Source organism: Gigantopelta aegis, chromosome 3, assembly GCF_016097555.1.
Source record: "Gigantopelta aegis isolate Gae_Host chromosome 3, Gae_host_genome, whole genome shotgun sequence".
NCBI lineage: Eukaryota > Metazoa > Mollusca > Gastropoda > Neomphalida > Peltospiridae > Gigantopelta > Gigantopelta aegis.
Genome location: NC_054701.1, coordinates 75,243,450 through 75,266,594, shown reverse-complemented (window position 1 = coordinate 75,266,594; position 23,145 = coordinate 75,243,450). Strand labels below are relative to the sequence as shown.

The 23,145-nt window shown below is 33.8% G+C and overlaps 1 protein-coding gene across 4 annotated transcripts; it reads left to right on the top strand.

Annotated features, from left to right (window-relative positions):
• Positions 1 to 558: 558 nt before the first annotated feature.
• On the top strand, positions 559 to 22,221 carry LOC121369082 (universal stress protein PHOS34-like). Of its 4 annotated transcripts, none has more exons than XM_041493923.1 (5): positions 559 to 717; positions 9,904 to 9,997; positions 11,015 to 11,098; positions 13,778 to 13,884; positions 17,660 to 22,221. In XM_041493923.1, the coding sequence occupies exons 1-5, from the start codon at positions 685 to 687 to the stop codon at positions 17,852 to 17,854; spliced, it is 513 nt and encodes a 170-aa protein (XP_041349857.1). In that variant the 5' UTR covers positions 559 to 684; the 3' UTR covers positions 17,855 to 22,221. The 4 variants fall into 4 exon arrangements, with proteins under 4 accessions (XP_041349857.1, XP_041349856.1, XP_041349861.1 ...); XM_041493922.1 differs by lacking the exon at positions 11,015 to 11,098 and adding an exon at positions 10,881 to 10,964; XM_041493927.1 differs by lacking the exon at positions 9,904 to 9,997.
• The last annotated feature ends 924 nt before the right edge of the window (positions 22,222 to 23,145 follow it).

Below are 23,145 nucleotides of genomic sequence, written 5' to 3'. Positions count from 1 at the left end.
AGTGCCAAACTCTCCGTTAAACCCCCATCCCGGAGAAAACCCTGATGTGTGTGCCAAAGACAGTTAAGATATAATTTAAGCACCCAAATAAAATAAAAAATAAAAACTTATTTAAGCTACTGAAAAACGCACCCCCAGAATGATACAAGGCCGTGTAGGGCCTACATACCAAAGAAAGCATGCTTGAATTTTAATTGAATACAACTACCAAAATGAATATTACACAAATAGCCTATAATAAATCTACAAATAATGTATAAATTTTATGTATCCGTAAAAGCTATTACACAATTGGTCAAAGGCCGTGGTATGTGCTTTCCTGCCTGTGTGAAAGTGCATATAAAAGATCCCTTGTTGCTGATGGAAAAATGTAGCGGGTTTCCTCTGGTAACTCTGAATCATAATTACCAGATGTTTGACATCCAATAGCCGATGATTAATCAATCAATGTGCTCTAGTGGTGTCGTTAAACAAAACAAACTTTAACTTTACTACAGTTGGGTGCAATTTGACCCAGTACACTTAAGTTTTGGTACAATAATAGAGGTCGCAGCGGACAGGTCGCCAAGCGTACATCCGTTTTAACTTTTGTGAGGAGATCTTGTTGAGTTACATTCCTAATTTCTTAAATAATTATGTCGGCGCAACAGTTAAGCGGAAAGCGTTTAATTGGAGTAGCTATAGATGGAAGTAAACAAGCTGAAGCGGCATTTAATTGTAAGTATTGCAAAGAAGCGTTCTTGCGCAATATCTTGCGGTTTTCGTAAGTTACAGGAACTTTAAAATTCATTTCGGAGCTCGACTTTCGATTCATTCTCCCTCGTACAAGTTTAAAATGACTCTCGAAAAATCTATGTTAACCTTTAACATAACGTTTGACATTGTTTTGAAATTACGATGTTTGCAAATTTGTATTCTACTGTGTATCACACGAACGATGTGTCGAACATAATATGATAGTATTTTAACATTTGGTCAAGCCAAGGTTATATAGATGGTCCACAAGAATGCTGGTCAACTCGCCCCAAAACCAACTTGCCCTCTACCAACTCGCCCCAGTGTTTGGACAACTTGCCCCAAACTTTACAGTCTGTAAATAATTGTGACATAATTAAAAATGGATGTTTACAACTTTGGTGTCATTTTATTTATTAATATTAAGGTGTATTATGACCACTTATTAAATGGTTTTATATTGGGGACATCCCAAATATCGGATAAACAATGAACTGTCAAGCCTATTTTAACCACGTTTGTGAGTTTGCCCCTTATTTCCTTAAAGGAATGACCAGGCAAGGCTTTTGGACTCCGATTGACGTGCATATTCAACACTATTTAATGCATATTATTGCATAAACTATTAGTATATTTAATTAATAGAACAGTAATGATAGGAGTTGACCAAGTGTGGGGCGACTTGACCAACCGCTGGGGGCGAGTTGGTTTTGGGGTGAGTTTACCTGCTTCCGTCCACAACTGGCCATAATAGGTAGTACCAGGGTTTCTGCCACAGGATAAAATGGGTATGGCACCATACTCAAATTTATTTTGCAAATTATTTTTTAAGTTAACATTTTGACAAAAATTAATGACTCTTTATCATTACTATATGATTTCTTAACCCTAACCCTAAACTTAACCCATTTGCCTCCCTTATACCCACTAATAACTGTAGTTGCATTCAATTCCATAGTGCCATACCCAAAAATTTCATTCCTGCAGAAACACTGGGTACATTTATTATGGCCAGTGTTTATGGAGTCTAGGTTAGTTGTCCTTTAGTCCTACTCTGTTTATATCTGAGGTTAGGGCTAGAGACTACGTAGTCTTAAAAACTGTCAATTTCAAAATGTGTGATGACCCAAAGACAAAACTTTGCTTTAACCTGATGTCACATGTCTATCCTCATTTACGTAAAAAACATATTACTAACAGAAATGGTTGATGTGCATGCTCAGGGTTGTCACACTAACATGTTACCAACAGTAATGTTTACAATTTTATTTCAGTAATTACTAATTTAAAACATATACAACATTTTCCATGTAACCGCTTGCTTTTGTTTAAATTATAAACATTCAAATGGGTCATCAGTGTTCGAGCTTAACCGTATCCCGATATCCTGGGGATACCAGAATTTAATTTTGGATACTAGACTTTAATATCCCAGTATCCCACTGGGATACCATATAATGTTGTTGGTCTTTTTAATTCTGTGTTTTTATTTTTTACTAAAACAGTGAAAGTCGTTATTTACTGGTGAAGTTAAGTAACAGTATTTTGGAGCTCGTACCCAGTCTAATGCTATGCCGTAACAATACCTCCCCCATCTCATACCCAGTCTAATGTTATATTGCAGCAATAGCGACTGCAAATGTTTTTGCCGATTCCGTTTGATTGCAAATTTTACGAATTCCGCGATTTCGATTGTGGCGTTGCAATAGACTGGGAACGAGAACAGTGTCATCCAAGTTTGTTACTATGTTATTTATGAATTTCATTTAAGTGGGATACGAAATTCTCAGGTGGGATAAAAAAAATTAAAATGTTAATATCCAACTGGGATACTGCCCAAAATTTTAAATCTCCGACACTGGTCATAAGAATCTGTTATTTGTCTAACCTCTCCCAAAAGTGATACTATGAAGTTATTAAAAACTAAAGTTTGTTTTATTTAACGACGCCACTAAAACACATTAGTGAACTATCTATGTTTTTGTATAATGCATGGTTTTGTTTTTAAATTAGTACAGTTTTTAAGTCTGGATGGATTAAGCGATATATTTAGCAATGTTCTCCATCTCCATATAACCAGGTTGATGCCCAGCAATGCTGTTGTGACTTGGTACCATGTTTGTGATTTTCATGTCATACATTATATATGATCCTGATATGCTAAAACAAAATCTAGATCGTATTTTCCTTCAAAACAAATTTTTCTTAACATACATTAAATCCTGAATGTACAGGGCTCGAACTTAATGGGGGCACCAACGGCAATTGCCATCGTTATGATATAAATTTCCGTAGTTCAAGGGTGTAGGCAACGGCACTCGTGTGCCGTGTGATAAAAATGATTACAGTCGCAGTAATGATGGCAAAATGTATCCACCAAAATGTACACACAATTCTGTATGTTTGAAAAAGACTTTGTACAGCAAAATAACCTTTCAGTTCATGTTTATTTGATACTTTAAAATACAAATTGCCTTAGTGGGGCTCAAAATTGCTGTCAGTGAGCCGTTTCATCCACAACAGTTTAAAACAAAATTGCTGTGGGTTACAAATTCTAAAGTTCGAGTCCTGATATATCTTAGATGCCGGGCAATTACATCTTTATAGTACTTGTATGTTGTCATTGTCCATCTTGGTTTCAGAAAACCTAGAGAACATAACTTTTGCAGTATTAGTATGATGATTTTGAGTTCATTTATAGCATTAAATTTATAATACACTACTAGAAGAAACCAGACAGCTCTATTTGATACACGGTCAGATGGTTTCAGATAGCAATCACGGATCACTGCATGTAATTGAAACTTGGAAAATCAAATGGGTTGTAGAACTTTTACAACTACTGAACACTCTCTGAAGTTGTCCTGAAGACTAAGCCCACAGTTAAAAGCTGAAGGGGAATGACAGGTGTGTGGCACGGATAGCCACAAGAAACAAGCATCCGTAACGGTTAGAGAGATAAGGACTGGGATGTGGAGGTGGACAGCGAAAGAAGTTGAAAGATAGGAGGAGTTGTCATATCGGGAAGAAATGAGATTGAATTCAAAGGAATAAAAGAAAAGGTGGCAGTGGGATGAGAAAAAAATAAGAAAAAAATAACTTGTACAGACAGGTACAGTCTTCACTATGAGCAAAATCTTCTGAAATGGAGCTAGGTGAGCAATCAAAAATTATAAGTATTGTAGAGGAAGTCCCAGGAATCAGCAAAAACTGAAGGGAGAACAGTCAGAAGCCATCCTAATATCTGACACTGCATGGAGATTCTCCATAATAAATTCAACACCATCCAGTTTGCTCATGTCTATAGCAACAGCTCCAGGGATCATTGTTTTTCAGTATCGTGTTGGGATTCATTACGCAAGTTTTAGAGATCGCTAAACCATTTTAAAACATTAGTTGTTAATCAAGTTTCAATTAACTAGAAATGTCGCTAATCCAAATTTTGAAAACAGGTATGCTGAAAGTGCAGTTTAGTATACTGATAGTGGTATCTATGTAAGGTTTTTTGATGGATGATTAACTTTCAGAGTACTCTCAGCCGAAAAAAAAACTGTCAACAGACTTTAAAAGCCCCCAGAGTCATCACAATGGGAATCGACCTCCCTCTCACATTGTGTTCCAAACCCCTAACTTGAGTAAAAGCATATCAACTGAGATTGGTGTATGAATAATGATTACAAAGCTATATATATGTGAATGCAATGATATGCTGACTTTGCTACAAGTAAAAGAGCTAACAAAATAAAATAAAATAACTAAATGCAAGTCTATATTGATTTATTACCATGTTATTTAGGAAATGAGCGCTCCTCTCCTTTCTACCCACAAAAAAGATGTATCATAAGTTATTGCCTTGTGATATCTCGTCTTAAAATCATGTTCAGATCATCGCAAGCAAAACCCACCAAGTTTAAAGTTTGTTTTGTTTAAAGACACAAATAGAACACATTGATTTATTAACCATTGGCTAGTGGATGTCAGACATTTGGTACTTTTGACATAGTCTTAGAGAGTAAACCCACTACATTTTTCCATAAGTAGCAAAGGGTCTTTGATATGCACCATCCCACAGACATGATAGCATTACCACAGCTATTGATATATATCAATCATGGTGCACTGGCTCGAACGAGAATGAGTCCAATGGGCCTTCTGATGGGGATCGATCCCAGACTGACTGCACATCAGATGAGAGTTTTACCAATGTTCTATTGGATGTCAAACATTTGGTCTATTAGTAGCAAGAGAGATTTTTTATATACACCATTCCACAGGCAGGATAGCACATACTACAGCCTTTAATATACCAGTGTATGGTGCACAGGCTGGAACGAGAAATAGTCCAAATGGGTCCACCAGCAGGGATAGATCCACATCCAGGGATGGAAGGAAGTAAGGAAATGTTTTATTTAACAACACACTCAACGCATTTTATTTACGGTTATATGGCGTCAGACATTTGGCCAAGGACCACACACATATTGAGAGAGGAAATCCACTGTCGCCACTTCATGTGCTACTCTTTTTGATTAGCAGAAAGGGATTGTTTTATATGCACCACCCCATAGACAAGATAACACATACCACAGCATTTGATATACCAGTCATGGTGTACTGGCTGGAGCGAGAAATAGTTGATTATATGGATTCTCAAGTGAACAGGCATTTTTAAAATGTCAACATACGGTCATACGACTTGGTAAACTTTCAGCATGTTACATGTAGCTGATAAGCTTGTAACTGTTAATTAAAACAACGCATGTCATATACAGCTTGTAAGCATTAAGTTCAACACTGAAACAAATAAAAACATTGCATTTGGAATAAGTTAATGAGTAACAGCTAACATCGCAATACATTTTATGTGTGCTACAGCTGACATCACAGTATTTTATATATTCAGTTAGCATCTCGCAATACTTCGAAATCATGATGCTATGCATTATGATTCAACAATATACAAGTTCTGTTATCATGGGAAAAAACTTTATTTACCATGTGTTTTAAACAATATAAGTAGGACATGTATGTAACTGAAAAAATATATATAGTCTGAATTTAATGAGTCGAGTTGGGCTTATGTGATGGGAACAGTATGTTTGGTTACTAGCTGTCTGAAAATACTGAAATACCTAGTCATATCTTGCCATTGTATATAGTGACTGTAGGATAAATGTGTTTATTATCCACATAGTTCAAGATATTCAGGGAAATATAACCAGTATGACCCATGTGTGTCATAATGATTTCATATGCACAACAAATGATGTCATTTTGTGAAACAGCATCATACATAATGTGGCTTCCCAGTCATCTCTTTTAAGTAACGTTTGAAATGTTTTGACATAGTCCTAGCTTGATATTCGTGAAAATAATATTTTGGATAATGTGAATAATAAACAAATTATTACACTTGCTTGTGAATCGTACTGATTTAAAAAAAAACTTGTGTCAGAATTCATGTATTACCCTTGCTCTCGCTCGGGTAATATAATAATCCTAACACTCGTTTCATAAAATCAGTACGACACACTTGTAAGCTCGTATAATAATCTCTATATAAATCATATGATATAGAATGAATGAATGAATGAATGAATGAATGAATGAATGAATGAATGAATAAATAAATAAATGACACCCCAGTACTTCATTCATCACATGTGACTGCTAAATTAACTTCTATTTGATCTTTTTTTAATGAAAATATTGGTTAAAATGGCAAAGAATATTTACAAAACTAATAACCCAAAACGGTAGGATCCTTTTGGACCTAACCTGAACGATACGGTCAAGAAAAACTCAGAAGTGGATAGTTGGCATTAAGCGTGATGCACATGCTAAACATGTGACCTCAGATTTCCGATTTAGTTTCCAGGGCACAATATTTCACGCGAACCGCCGTTCTGTTCGCGTGTTGGTTACGCAAAATTAAATTTACGCGAACCGCAAATCGGTTACGTCGTGTCCTGTAGACGTTCAGAAATTAAAACTCGCAAACTTCACGATTAGAGGAAATTTATTCATGCAGATATGCTACTAGTATTCTGGCAAATGTTTTAAGACTGATTTTTAGTACTTGATGCGCGGCAGACCAGTAGACAACGATAAATTACAACTGTTGTAACTTGCGGCCGAAGGCTCAATATAGAGTCGAGCCAAAAGTTTTGAAGAAATGTGCACGGACCGCTAAGGTGCCTAAATTATCTGCTGCTATTCTATCTCTAAAGGAATATATGTAGACATAATATTGGATTGCCTATAATTTTACAAAGGTTGAAAATGGTTTTAACTTAAACAAAAATGCAAAAATGTCACAAAAGCTGAAAAATACTAACATCGTATAATGAGCTTTAAATAACAAACATTTGGAACGTCACTGTAGTATAGAAGCACCAGCGATAAAGTGAATATAGCATCGCCACCGCAAAATATCAGTGTCAAATTGTGGTCTTTCTTATTATGTTATTATAAGATTTATTTTTATTAATCTAAACATGCACCAATGAGTAGCCTGTTTTTTAGTTCAGAGGAACTGGACATTTGTTGTTTGGGTTTTTGGTGGGGAGGGTTTAAATCTGATGGATACTAAATTTTACATATTATCAGTGACAAATGGTAGCCTTTATTTGTTATTTATATATAAAAAAAATTATTAGTCTAATCATGCACTAGTGAGTGACTGAGTGTTTTGCATTGTACTTCAGAGGAACCAGGGAATGGGCATTTTCCTTCCAAATGTATCTATTTTGTTTCAGTACTTGGCTAATAGTGTTAACTTCAGCAAGCTGCACAGAGGTTCTAGAAAACTATGGCCCTATGCCTGAGGACAGTGGTTTTTAGATTCGGGCAACTAAAAATTACTTTTTGCGATCCCAGTGGCAAGTGGTTAATAATAATAATGATAACAATAATAGTAATAAATCTACAACATTACGATCGTACTAAAACAAAAGAAACATCTACAAGTAACTTCTTTCGATTTGCAAGCATTAAAGAAACTGTTTTATAAAATGTTTTCTTTTGTATTTTGTTTTAACTTTATGTTTGAGCTAAAAATTATATATTTAAAATATAATTTCAACGTAACTTTGAGGTAACCGATCAGGTAATCCACAGGTTACGCAAATATAATTCATGTAACCGAACAAATGGTTACCTAAGTAAAAACCATGTGAACCGACTTCCGGTTACCTCAAATTTCGAAATATTGTCCCCTGAGTTTCCAACAGTCTTCGTTGTGTTCCGCCAGAATATATTACTATCACTAGTATCAGGTTTATAAGGCTTAAATTACATATTTAGTTCATGATGCAGATGTTTGGCCTCGTGTACTAATGCGTTGTACTTGTTTACAATGTACAAGTTCTGTCGGCAAATAGGTTCGAATCCCTGACCTGAACTCATTAAAAATTTTTTAAGTAATCAACACCTTAAACTAGTGTGACATCACAGGTATGGATTAAATATGTATACATGTATATGTACAATGTACATACATGAACCATCCTGTCTATGTGATGGTGTATATAAAAGATCCCATGCTACTATTGGGAAATTGTAGCAGGGTTCCTCTCTAAGATTATATGTCAGAATTACCAAATGTTTGACATCCAATAGCCAAAGATTAATAAATCAATGCGCTCTAGGGGTGTCATCAAACAAGAAACAAACTTTAAACTTTAAAAGAGTACTGTTATATTAAGCAGCCATGTTTTAAGAAGCTCAGAAATATCTGTTACAGTACAAATCTTCCTAAGTACCTGTAGAATATGTAGCAGTCTTAAGAAGGTACTTTTATGACACAGCCCAGTCATAAGTGGTTGCTTAACACAACTTCGCCTAGCCACCTAAATGTTATTTTTGAGATCATTTATGTATTCAGAAAATATGCATAATACCCAAATATGAGGTATATGTATTTTGGATTTTGGTTGGATTTTATTGGCTTTTTGCCAAGCAGAGACTGAAACACCCTTGAAACTATTTTACAAATAGCCTCAGGGCTGTCATAAGAAAGTGTCAGGTGCTCTATATTTTGATAGTGACCTGTTGTTTTCTCTACATACCTGTACGTTTATACATGTATATACATATACTGAGAGAAACAAATTAGGAAAAACTTGATATATACCGGTTATTAGAATAAATTTTACATGCACTGGGGCTATGCAATTAAGCGGATTTCACTGTATTGTAGACCTCGCCGTGAAAATGTTTTTAAGGAGAGTGATTCATTGCTCCCCTAACTTACCGTAGATTATGGGAAGCCATTTAAGATACTACCATAAATACATGTATTGATACCATATACATTCACATGCTAAAGCTGTGTTTCCATATATGTACGTTTTTCCTGTTTGTTTTCCAAGAATCTGTGAATATGTAAATCTGTGAATTATCAAATGTTTCTGCCATGTATGTCTATGTTTCCATGGCCGGTATCCGTGAACAGTGCATCATCTGTGTGAATTTGGAATCACTTTTTTGAGCAATTTTTAACAAATACACCGATCACGGAGTCTCAGGCGAGTGAACACCGATCACGGAGTCTCAGGCGAGTGATGGGGGGCAAGGGTGATGGCTCCCCTTAAATGGCACGTATATATATATATATATATATATATATATATATAATTTATTTAACTGAACAATCCGATATCTATAGGTAAAAATCATGTGAACCAACATCCATGTGAACCTTATATTTTGAAATAGTGTTCCCTATAGTGAAACACAATTGCTGGTGGAATACAGTATGTTCTTGAATGGAGTCTCGAACAAAACATTCAGTTTGTACAAATGGTTGAATGTGTATCAGCCCTTGTGCTCATAAAACTTTGAAAGTCTTAAACCATAGACTTTAAATTAATGAAGTCTTTCCCATTCAGATGGCATGCAATTGAAATCTGGAGATTTTGCTAAAGTCTGGACATGGTGCACAGAAAAGACTGACCATAAAATCATTAAACAAGAATAAGAAAAGAAGCAAACGTGGTTAATATGTGAAAACAAGATATTTATGGAAGGTTGTGTTTTTAAACACTGCTGTGCATCATTCACACATGTATTAGTTTAAGATATCAGATAAGCATGTAATTATGATTGATAATTAAAAATCAAAGGTTTTACATCAGAGGAGTATTCATGAATGTTTGTCAATAACAGATTTGTTGGATCTTCATTGAGCTGAGGACAAGTTGCCATAAAACCCCAAATAATTTGATTAAAGATGTTAAAGGAACCATCAAAGATGATTCAGGTAAGTGTTTAAGCAGCTGGTAATGATTGGGATTTCCATTACAGAATGGATGTGGGATGCTGCTCCGTACAAACACACAAATATCTGTTAGGCTAGTGTTTTAAAATTGAGTTTATACCAACACATAATCAGGCACATGTGCAGGGGGTGGGTTTTGGGGGTCGACGTCCTCCCTGCTCAAGCAAAAAAAACACCAAACAAACATTTTGCAAAGAGCATGTCTCAACCTCTCTCTCTCTCCCCCCCCCCCCCCCAACAAAGGTCGCTCGCCAGTCTAGCTGCCCCACCCCCTACTAAATTTTTTGCACCATTGTAAGATTGGGGTTGTCGGTTAGTATTCAATTTTTAATTATTGTTTTAAAGTTTAATGGATATTTTGCATTATTATATGAGAAAATGGAAAGGGGTCTAGGCTGAGAAAAAAGTTAGTCTTAAATTTATTATTTAAAGGTTGGCCCAAGTGTCAAAGAAAGGTTTATAAATTAATGTTGCTTAATATAATATAACATTAGTCTGCAAAGCTGATTATACATATGTTATAAAATTATATAAAATGTAAATTATGCTATGAAATCTGGAATGCATGAAATCCTGCTTAAATGGCAGCCTGTTTACATTTTACCTATAGGTGTTTCACACCAACCTCGAGTGCTCTCTATATTGCGACCTATTTGGTCGCATATGTGACAATCTGTTTTCATTTGGTGACTATCTATATAAAAAAATAGAAGTACAGTAGGCACCATCTGGCTCCTAGATGGAAAGCTTGTTCGAAACCCTAGTGGTATATGAGCACATTAAACTAGTTACCAACCTACCAACCTATATGGAAAAGTTAACGTAGAAGGCAGCCTCTGTATTACATGTATGCTTTACATTTCAGATGCATTAGACATCGTTTACAAAGCAGGAACGGATGCAATTATTCTAATTCACTGTTCCGATTTCCAGGTGTCAATAGGATTACGTAAGTTGAACTTGGTTTTGTATATTTATTAGAAACATTATGTTTTTCAGACGCTATGGACTGTTTGTACAAAGAAGGACGGGACTTCATTGTTTTAATCCATTGTGGGGAGTACAATGTATCCACTGGGATGCGTAAGTTGTGTCACCTGGACGCTATACCGATCATCTCGCCGCTCACCTCTTCATTTTTGTAGCTTAATCCGTCGTCATTTTATTTTAACAACATTTTCTATGTGTAGATTATTCATCTCCATCATACCATTATTTTTATTAATCTTCGTTTACCTTTCCTGTATATTATCCAAGTATCTGAAGTAACTGCATGCATCGCTATAATATTGCTTAACCATGAGCGATCACTTGAAAGTAATAAAAAGTTTATTACAAGAAAGGTATGTATTCTTTAATCAAGCAGTATATATATATATATACATATATATATATAGTAGGTTTTCTAAAACTGTCTATATTTAATGCTTTAATATTATTTACTAACCTTTTTTTTAATGAAATAATATGGATGTTATTAATAAGAAAAAGGCAGTGAAATTTTGCAAACACTGATTACTAAATGTATAACAACATATTAGTTGGTTGTGCATGCAAAATGTTAATATTTAAAATAAACCAATGTAATTGCACCTTTCTTAGGCTTTGGTATCATCCTCATTATGCCACATACAGGCCTGTACCCATGGGGCTGCATTTGTGGTGCACAAAAACTCCTCACCTTATGGACCCACAAGGTATACTTTTTGAAAAAAATATTTACAACAGTGACCTTTTATTTACAATATGGCACTGCTGGCAGACTGCATTAAGTAGTTATAACTTATAACTAAAAAAAATCATTTTCACCTGCCATTTCTATTAATAACATCCTTTTAAATATGTATTTCCAGTAATAGTGCTTGAACCTTAATTAGATTTAGGCACGTTAATATGTTATCTAATCCAATCCAGTGATAAGCTCATGTCTCTAATTGCATGATGTTAACAAACATATCTTCTTATAATATTTACATGTATATTTATACTGGGCTTAAGCTGAATAAATAATACTGTTAGTAATTTGATGACTTGTGTAAAAATGTATGGCTGCATTATGTTATGCACATGTTTCAACTGCTTGTGTTTTACGGTCTTGCACACAGTAAATTTCTGCAGTAACTAAGAAGAATAAACAACATACATTTACCTTCTGTATAATAATGTTATGCAATGAATGGCTTTTTCTTAGTAACTCTTAGATGAAACTAGATTTCTCAACAGTGTAATATGAATGCATATTGAATACTTAAGAATGTTTTTCATTTATCGGTGAATATATTGATAAACGCAGATCTATGCCTTGATTGGCTTTGTATTAGCATGATTTTATGCTTTAAATAGATAACTCATCTTAGTTTGCAGGCATCGAAATAACTTAAGAACGGTTGTTCAGGTTACCAGGAGGTTACCATATGTCAAGAAAGTTGAGAATGCCGCCCCCCCCCCCCCCCCCCCCCCCCAAATTTTTGTGACCGTTATAATTTTATTATATATTAATTTTCATTTTTTTTTTTACGATACCCCTCCAAACCTCCCCCAAAGTTCCATTGGCATTCTGCCTCATGTCATTTGGGCCCCCGCCTAAATGGATTTTCTGGATCCGCCACTGAATGGTACTTTGTTCTTGACAAAATTAGGTTAAACATTTGTATCATTTGTTTAATTCAGATTTGTGATAAACTGGTATCAATAAAATTAATCAGTGGTAATGTATGATTGGATAACAGACCTTGTCGTTTAAAGGGAGCTATCACTCTTACTCCCTATCATTCCTCTTGGACTAGTTCAAGGAGGGTAATGTTTAGCTCCTCTTAGCAGGTGAAGTTACCAGTATATGGTATGGGTAATATAATTTATTTTAAATGGCTTCCCATAAACTAAATTATGGGAGGAGTTAAGCACTGCCTGCAATTTTGTCAGGTATGGTCTGGGATAACAACCCCTGCAATTGCCCACGGCAATCGGCAATGGCGTGGAGATTTTTATTCTCCACAGCACTTTTTTGCCTTGGATTATATATTCAGGGCTGGGGTTTTCTTAATTGCAGAGTTATTTGTTTATCTATAAAGGGCTTTTATAATAAAAAAAATACTAAAATGAATTGTAGACTTGATATATTATGTGTTGTAGGCCTAACTTAAAGGCATACTGTCACAGATTTAAGGACCTTATTTCTCTAAAAAAAAATGATAAATGATAATTACCTTAATTTTTGGAAACCAAATATAGCTATTGCATCACCATAACTGAACCATGATGGAGTGAAATCCATGTCAACCTTCTTGGCAATATTAATATTTGAATTATGGACCATTGCCAAAATTCAATAATTTTTACAAAATACCATTAGTAAGTAGAGTATGGTGGTTACATAGATGGTTGAATAAAGTACATTTAGGGACAGATCAAATTTATATTTGTTTAGGTAATACTTTGTTAAGCCATTTAATAGGTCAGTGGTCTGTGACAATATGTCTTTAAGGTTACTAGGTAACCTGAACATGAGATACCAGACACTATGCTTGTTTCAATGCCTGGCTTGTGAATGGATATTTAAACTATTATCTTTCTTATTCTGATTCTGGCTTAATATACTCATGTTTTTCTGATCAGCAGAATGGTGCTCTACAGGAGATGATCGTTATACGGACAAAGATAGACTCACTCTTTGTTGTCTTTGATACTCAAATTGTCATTTAGTTTTGATACATTGTATGATAAATTGTTTTTAAAACCTTCCAATACATTACTTAAATTTAGCTGGAGCTTTCTCCAAAGTGGACGAAATCTGTGCACAGATGAAGAAGAAGGAAGATGAAATTTCGTCCCTGATTTCAAAATACACGCAGGTGCTACGAGAAAAAGGAGTAAGTTATTAAAAAAAAAAGAGAGAAAGAAATGATTCATTTAACAATACACACAACACATAATTATGGTAATATGGTTGAGGTCATGTGGTTAAGAACCAGAAAGATAATTAGAGAGGATACCCATGGCAGCCACTCCAATAGCTACACTTTTCAATCAGCACTAAGGGATTTTTTACATGCACCATCATGCTATTCTACAGACAGGATAATACATACCATGACCTTTGTGACACTAGTTGAGGAGCACTGGCTGGAACGAAAATAGGCCCTACATCGGTGATTATACTAGACCAACTGTTTATCAGGTGAGTGCTTTACCACTGGGCTATATCCGCACCAAGAAAGTTATAAATACACAATATAAGAATGCAGTTTGTTTAATCAGTGGCTTTGATTCAGTGTGTTTGACATCCATTAGCCAATGATTAATAATCAATGTGCTCTAGTGGTGTCGTTAAACAAAACCAATTTTTTTATATAATTCAATGTGGTGGTATATCCATTAGCCAATGATTAATAATCAGTGTGCTCTAGTGGTGTCGTTAAACAAAACCAAACTACTTTTTTTTAATTCAGTGTGGTTGTTTAATATAGTTGTAATGACATCTGGTCAGAACCACTGCATGTTACACATCTAATGGTACATTTTTCATGACCCATATTTGAAGTTTACCTGTCCAATACATGTACCTTTACATTATTGTGCCTGAGATGCTTTGATAGTAGGATCGAACCTCATTGGTGGACCCATTCTCTGATCGTTTTTTTTTTTTCTGTCTGTCCCAGCCAATGCCCCATAATTGATATATTTCAAAGGATGTGGTATATGCTGCATATAAAAGATCCTTTCTGCTAATGGAAAAAATATAGCCAGTATCTTCAGAAGACTATGTGTAAGAATTACCAAATGTTTGACATCCGATAGTTGATGATTAAATAAATCAATATGCTAGTTAAGTGCCAATCAAAAAGAGTACCCTATGGAGTGGCCACAGTAGGTTTCCTCTCTAATTATCTTTGTGGTCTTTAACTATATGTCTGATGCCAAATATGTTGAGTGTTTCATTAAGAAAAACCTCTCCTTTTTTTCTTTTTTCTTTCTTTCCTTATTTTTCTTTCTTTCTTTCCATCTGTCCAAACCAGTACTAAACAAGTGATAATGGCATATAATAGGCCATTGTATGTGCTATCCTGTTTTGGATGGTGTATACATACATATGAAGGATCTCATGTCTTTAATTAATTCAGGTAGGTTGGAATAACTTATTAGCATAGCAACAGCAGGTTTTGACTCCTAATATGCCAAGTAGAATAAAATTCCTTTCCTGCTTCCACCTGTTCATATTTGTGTACCCTGGTGTTCATATACATCAAACTATAGTATTGGCATCACTTAATCTACATTTTTATTTACATTTGTAGGGATTACTATTAATCGTCTAAAAACTAAAAGCTATAAAGTACATGTACTTTAAATTTATGATTAGATGGTAAACTTCAGGCTTTTAGTTTTCTTGTTAATTTTTCTTGTCATATTTAGATTTTACCTGAAAGCTTATTCCAAAATGTGTGTATTGTTTTACATTAATATATACATGTACACATGTACATAATATCAAATATTGACCTTAACTCTAGCCTGGAGCACCTACCATGATCCAGTGATTGATGGCTTAGCTATATCTCTTGAGTATCTGGGGTCACAGAAATTAATCATTTCCTATTTGTGACAATGTTAACACTTCAGCTAGTCATTATTTGACACCTCAGGTGATGGTCCTACATAGTAGGTCTAGACAGGGTAGAAATGGAGGCCAGGGGACACTGAAGTATATATATATCATTTCCAGTCTTTAACATTGCGGGTCATGACCTCAGAATTAGCTTGAGGTGATATATGGCAGTTCAAGATGTCCAGTCATAAAAATATATTGATATACTTGTGTATCAGTGTCCGCTTATTTCTTGTTCTAACCAGTGCACTATGACTGGCATATCAAAGTGGTACCTGTATGTATCCTGTCTGTGGGATGGTGCATATAAAAGACCGACCTTGATGGTGTAGTTTTTTTTCTCGTTCCAACCAGTGCACCACAACTGCACAAAGGCTGTGGTATGTGTTTTCCTGTCTGTGGGAAAGTGCATATAAAAGATCCCTTTCTGCATTAGAAAACATGTAGCGGGTTTCCTCTGATGACTATGATCAGAATTACCAAATGTTTGACATCCAATTAATTAATCGATGTGCTGCAGTGATGTCGTTAAACAAAACAAACTTGATGGTGTTGTGGATTAGCTAATAAAATATTCCTTAAATTAACCTTTTGAATCATTTCCAAGGAAATACTCTGCATACATGTATCTGAAAATTAGCTGAACAAGCATTTATTCCAGTGTGAGCCCTACCTTTGTGGGTTGGGTTTTTTTTTTGTGGGGTGGGGTGCTTTTAAATTGACTTGTTATAACAGTAATTACCATTAAAAAACCCAAAACATTTGATATACACTAGGTGAAAATAATTCCTATGTGAAGGCAAAGTCATATGGCTGTTGACCTAGGGCACATGGATTGGGTGAAATGTACAGTGTACGTTCCGCTTCACCTACCACTCACTTCCGTAAGCTGTTGTGCAAACATTTCAAACAGCTACGGTTAGCTGAAGATTAACAAAGTTATGTTTTGTATTGGCATAATTCAGTTATAATATATACATGTACATAAATTAAGGCACAATTGTTGAAATGCACCATCTTTCTATGCTGTCGGTTTTGTAACTGTAAAATCACATGAGCTGCCAGTCGGTTTTGTTGTGAATTGTTACATGTGTTTCTAAATTAAAAGTTGCAAATTTCAGAAGAAAACTAATTTGGATGCAAGTTTGATGTGGTTGATTTGGTTGCACAGATACAATTAATGTAACCTAACTATTGGTAAGGTAAAGATCACATAACTCCACTTTCGTATATCTAAATGTTTTAATTATTATCCATGTGGGCTAAAATATCCAGGGCAGTATTTATAGCTGGAACTTGACTCATTCATTTAATGTTTCCATTTGTTAGTATGATTACAAATATGTTATACAATCTATAAACATTTATAGGAAGATTTTGACTTGTATGTTTTATTAATATGAATTGGACTATTTTCATAAGCAGCGGCATATATATATATATATATATATATATATATTGTTAATGCTGCTGCTTATGAAAATAGTCCAATTCATATAAAAAAATGTTTTCTGATAGAAGCACAGTCCTATTATTTTGTATTGTAAACATTAGTCTGTAAAAAGAATGCCATTATGTGATCTCACTTACACTATGTCATGTAATGTGCCTATAGTTATGAAATGTACTGGCTGATGGAATTGCTTTAGATAGCAGAGTGATTTTGACATTAAAAAACTACAAAGGCTCGGGTTTACAACATTCACTGACTCGGGACAGATAATCCATAATTCCTCATAGCTTGTTAGTTATTCTCTAAATATTGTCCCCTGTGCATAAATACTGATGATAAATGGTATTTCAATATGATGGCTGTGTAGCTGATTGAATAAAGCACTATTTATGACAAATAAAATGTACATGTATATAATTTTAGACAGTATTTTGTTTTGCCGTTTAGTAGATTATCTTCCATGTGATCCTTCCTTTAACATTGGTGTGATTTTTCTCTTCTTTTTTCATTACTTAATACATAATATGGATTCTATGACTTACGTTTCTCTCTGTCATTATTTGTGTGTAATATGTTTAAATTGTAGATCCCAGGCCGTGTATGCAAGTGTGGTGGGAAACCAGGTGAAGAGATCATCAAAGCATGCACGACCGAGAATGTTTCTCAGTTGGTGATGGGAACCCGAGGCCTGGGCACCATCCGCCGCACCTTCCTCGGCAGTGTCAGCGAGTACTGTATACACCACACCAACATACCCATCACAATAGTTCCTGTCAAGTAAAGAAAAACGGAGATTGTATCTACAAATCTTGTCACTTCTCATAGTTTTTCACTGATGTTTCATAGCGATAGCGAGAGGACGAGATGCTTTATTCTGGTATGAGATTGGAACTCGCCTTTCTTCCTCGTCACAAAGTCTACTTTATGCATGATTAATATATTAGTTAGAGAATTAATAGTTGACTGTGTTCAAAATGGACAGTTGATGTTTAATTACCACTGACAGGCCTTTAATTAGTTGTGATTAAAATGAACCAGGCAAGAGATGGTGGTGGTTTGAATTTTGTTTTATTTGATGGTACTCGGAGAAAATTATGAAAAGAACTTGTTTTGGACAATGAATAATAACCAGATTTTATCTGACCAAAAAAAAAAGACTACTTTTTGTGGAGATTATTTAGATTGTTAAATATTTGGAAATTATATAATTATAATATTTAATCTTGAGTTATTTTTGATCATATGCATGTAATTATTAGTATAATCCTTTTTTCTGTTTTATCGCACCCATGCAATCTAACCCATATTTTAGTACATTATTATTAATTATTAATATTTATTCTTAATCTACATTCCAGTTTAACCAATACAAGAGATCCTTTCAGAAACTGTTTGAAATACATGTATAACCATTAGCCATGTTTAACCAGAATAAAAATGCAGAAATAATATTGCACAGTGTATTTAAATTAAAATTTTGAATTTATTTTAAAGGTCGTTTAAATGGCAGCAGTAACCATACAAAAGTCCATTTGAATTCAAATGTTAGATAGCTAAATATAAATGTTCTAGACTCTTGGAGTATAAAATAAAGTAAAATCAGTTTATAAAATAAAATATTGCTATAGAGGATGTTAGAAACTGACCTTTTTTGAGATGTCTCATATATAGGTTAAAATATATGCATTAATGTTATGCTGAAGGCACATATCAAATGAGAAGTGCCTTTCAAGGACAGGTGGTTGTAATCTTTGTTTATGTATGACTGCATATCTTCAACATGGATACAGTGTGACTGAGATCACTTTTAAAATGTTTTTTATAATCGAAATGACTCGTAAAACTCATCCCATGTTTGTTTTTTTTAATTTTAATTTTAATTTTCTTTCTTTGAATACAAACTGTACAGGAAATAAATTATTTCTGCTGATTGCATCGAATGGAAATCATTTGAATGCTTTGTTTGCTGCAAACATGTTTGTATATTAAATTTTACTGGAAGAAGTATTTCAAGTGGTTTTTGGGTGGGGTTTTTTAAAGTAATATTATAATTAATTATTGTTTTTTTTTTAAGTTTGCTTCTCCATATTTGTAAAGTTTTGTATTTTGGGACCAGCAACCACTGTTTCAAGGCCATCGAAAATGATTAAGATACGAAAAGGTCCTTACAAGTACAATATTTTTAATATCATTATTGATGAATAAATTACCTGTAACTAAAAGAAAACTGTTCAGTATTCTTTTTACTGCGCTTGTTAACGTGTACCATATGGTCTGTTAACATATGGATCAGTTGGAAGCACAGTTTATCTATGCATACATGTATACACTTTAAGATGTTTTACCGGTATATATCCCTTCTACATGATATAGATCTATAACATATCTGATGTATACCTCAGCAAATGTAAATACTTGGCTTTTAATCTCAAACTTCCATTTGTCTACTTTTTAAAACTGGTAATTATTTTACTACATTCCCATATAGTAGTATTGAATAACCGTTGCATATTTTTAATAATAAGATATATATTTCATGTCAAATTTAATGAAATTCATGGACATAACTTTCTGCTTCAGTTAACTTGAGATTGTTTTATAATTTAATTCAAAATGGTTGATATTATCTTGTCTCATTTGTTTATTTTAGTTTGGCATGAATGTTTGAATATTAACGAATCTCCATCTTGTTTAGAAATTTTTCTGGTGAGGAATATTGGATCTTATATAAAAGAGACTTAACATTTTCTATTGTTATGATAATTATAATATTGCAAAAGTTTTATTTATTTACACACCTTAGAGTTGTATGATATTTAATTTTAATTTTTTTTTTTTTTTTACCTATTAATGTTTGAGAAATTGTGAAATTTTAGTAATACAATGGGCATGTAGTTTTATAATGTACTAAACAAATTGATCTCCTGAAAATATGTTTTGTTTGAATCTGCAGCACTGATTGAAAAAGCGTAATGTTTATAACGTATGGGTGATGTTTTACATGTAGTGTATTTTAGATGTACCCTAGCATGTTCGGTTTCGAGATCTAGTGCTAAGCTGTTGGATGTGACAGAAATACAATATATATTGTAATTAATTTGTGCAAAATCCAATCAGTTTTGTTTATAGTTTAATTCGTTACTCATTGTTCGATTATTGTACTTTCCATTTCTCATGAGATAGATAACTTTTAACAAATTATTTTACTTCATTTTAATTCTCCGAGTTTATTTGCCAGAGTTTTCATACATATATACACAAGTATTGTTTAGATTTATGTAATAGGATATTTTAATAGATTAAATCCATTAAAAGAATAATTATGTTTAGTCAGGCTAACATCAGATGGTTTTAAACACTAAACAGCCACTTCTTCAAAATCTCACTGTTTCCTAAATAACGTCTCCCTGTTTGAATCCTGGGTTTGAATGACTTAATAGGTGCCTTCCTAGGAGAGCCATTTTAAATGAAATTAAGTAATGAGAAGACCTAGCTAAATTAGTTATACAAATAGTAAAACATAATATTTTATTTTTATAACTACGCACATATACTCCTTTTTTGTTTTCATCTCTCTCCGAGTTACTTAATAAATGCAGACTATTTTGCTGTGAATATTGCTAGCTTAGGCCAATAGTCTCAAGAAACCATGAGAAAATAATTCTTGGATTGTTTTTTTTTTCAGTTAGGACTTCTCTACGGGGTAGTCTTTCAGCTATAGAATTCTTTTTTGGTTCATTGCAGTTAAATAAAATATTTATTCCTCAGATTCATTTCATTTATTATGTCATCTGAAGGCTGATCAATCAAAACCAGCTGTGCATTTTACTTCTTATTGAATGGATAACAATAACCTTTGTTCATTATCATGTTAGCAGCATAACACATTGAGTTTCCATATGGGGATATATGAAAGTGTAATAGCATGCTACCAGAAAGACTTAAGCCTAGATCACATTAGACGATGTGACTCAATTGGATGGTCATGTCATGAGCCAAGACTATATAATGGCCGTTGTCTGCGACTGAATGTCTCAAATGTTGTCAGGCCAATTAAAAAAATAAGATGCAGATGACTGTTTTTTCAATACACACTACACAATAGGACTCAACCCAACAGTTGAGTTTGTCGCATCATATAATGTGATCTAGGCTTTGCATTTAAGAAGCAGGACATACCAGAAAAATATGGAATTCCTTTAGGGTTTCTTTTTAACTTTGTATCATACATAAGAGTCTTAATCAAAATGATTCTCTTTAATGAATTATGTCTTTGTGGATTACCGTTTGTTAATTACATTTTTGTTACATGTATTTGGATTGGTCAGTTTAATGATCTAACATTATGACATTCAGACTTTTATTATAAATTATATACTCACCTAACAAGTATCTGTGCACATATTGCATGCGAGGTATATGTTTAATGGTAATAAAGGTAAAATAAAACCATTTTCATGACATTTTTTATTGGGCATTTGTAAACAATATCAGATGATTTGTAAAATTATAGTGTGTCCACATGAGTCGTACATTTTATTGCAGTTTTATTGCATATAAAAGGGGTGAGCCTTCCTTGCAGTTTGTAATTCATAATCTAGTTTTCAGAATGTTTGAACAAATTGTAAAATTGAAAGTTTGTGAATATCAAGATAAATTACTAAGAACCATTCCCTGTTTTTGTCTTTTCATCTCTTCCACACCTCAAGATGTACACAAACATGTTTATATTTACTCTTCACTTTCACATTTTATCATTCCCCTTTCACTATGGCATGCTGTATCAGGTGTAAAGAGTTTAGTCACAAAGTGGGTTATTTTTAATTGTGTAAATAAACTATTATCCACATTTAGAACATGTAATCAGTTATAATAATACTGTTCCTAAGGATTTTATTGTGAAAGTAACTAGTTGTATAGAATATATAATCAGTTTATATAATGATAATATTGATATATTTTGTTAACTGTTCAGTTATTAGATTTTGGGTTATGTTACAGTTAGTACTGTACTGTAGTATTAGAAATGTATTTTTTAGGCTAATTAATGAATTGTTATTCATGTAATTGACAATGATTACCGAGATTGCACAATACTTTTAGTATTTGTGTGTCTTTCTTTTTAACTGAATAAATTTTTAACATTCACATACCAGTGTGTTTTGTTTGACTGCACTAAATAGCCTAGACTGGTTTTTGTTGGATCTTTATCCAGTATTCCCTACAGGAAAAAACAACAACTGAAATTTGTCTCTACCAAGTTCTACTTAGTGATATCGAAAGGATCAATCAAGTAGAACAGTATCACCTACATTATTTTTCCTGTACCCAGCCATTCTTTGATATTCATTGGTTGTAATCACTGATCTATATGTACTGTAAATTGGGAAATGTTAGCGAGAATAAAATATTAGCGAATTTAGCGAGGCAATACAAGACACTAATATTTCATAACTCTAAATTTAAAGAGATGTACAACAGACTGTTCCAAAAAGCATTTGTGCAATTGTTTTGTCTATGATTAACTGAAGACACAACAATGGTTACATACTACTGATTAAACCAAACAGAGCAAACAACAATAGTTGGTTAACATGCAGAATACTGCAATTTTCTACTAAATTTAAGTTGTCTGTATGCTGCTTAATGTCAAAATACGTCGATAACATTATTTCAGCTGATCCTCCAACTTAAGCTTATTCTTTATTTAGTTTCTACTATGACGACCTCACTAAAGTTTTAGGTCCCTAATATGTCACTTATTTGAATTTCACTAAACTTTAAGATCGCTAATATTTTATGATTTACTGTGCCCATAAGAAGAGTTACTTCTCTATTCTTAGTGATAAAATCTATTTAAAAAAGTTGCAACATTCTTATTATAACCAAGCCTTAAACTAACCATGTGTTTAAACTAAAATGTGCTGAGCTGTTCTACAACTCCACCCGCCCCCACCCCCACCTCAAGCCCGCCATAGCCCATCATTAAAGTGCTCACTTGATGCATTATTGGTCTGAGATGGATCCCTGTTGTGGACCCACTGCGTGCGTGCATAATACTCTAACATGCTC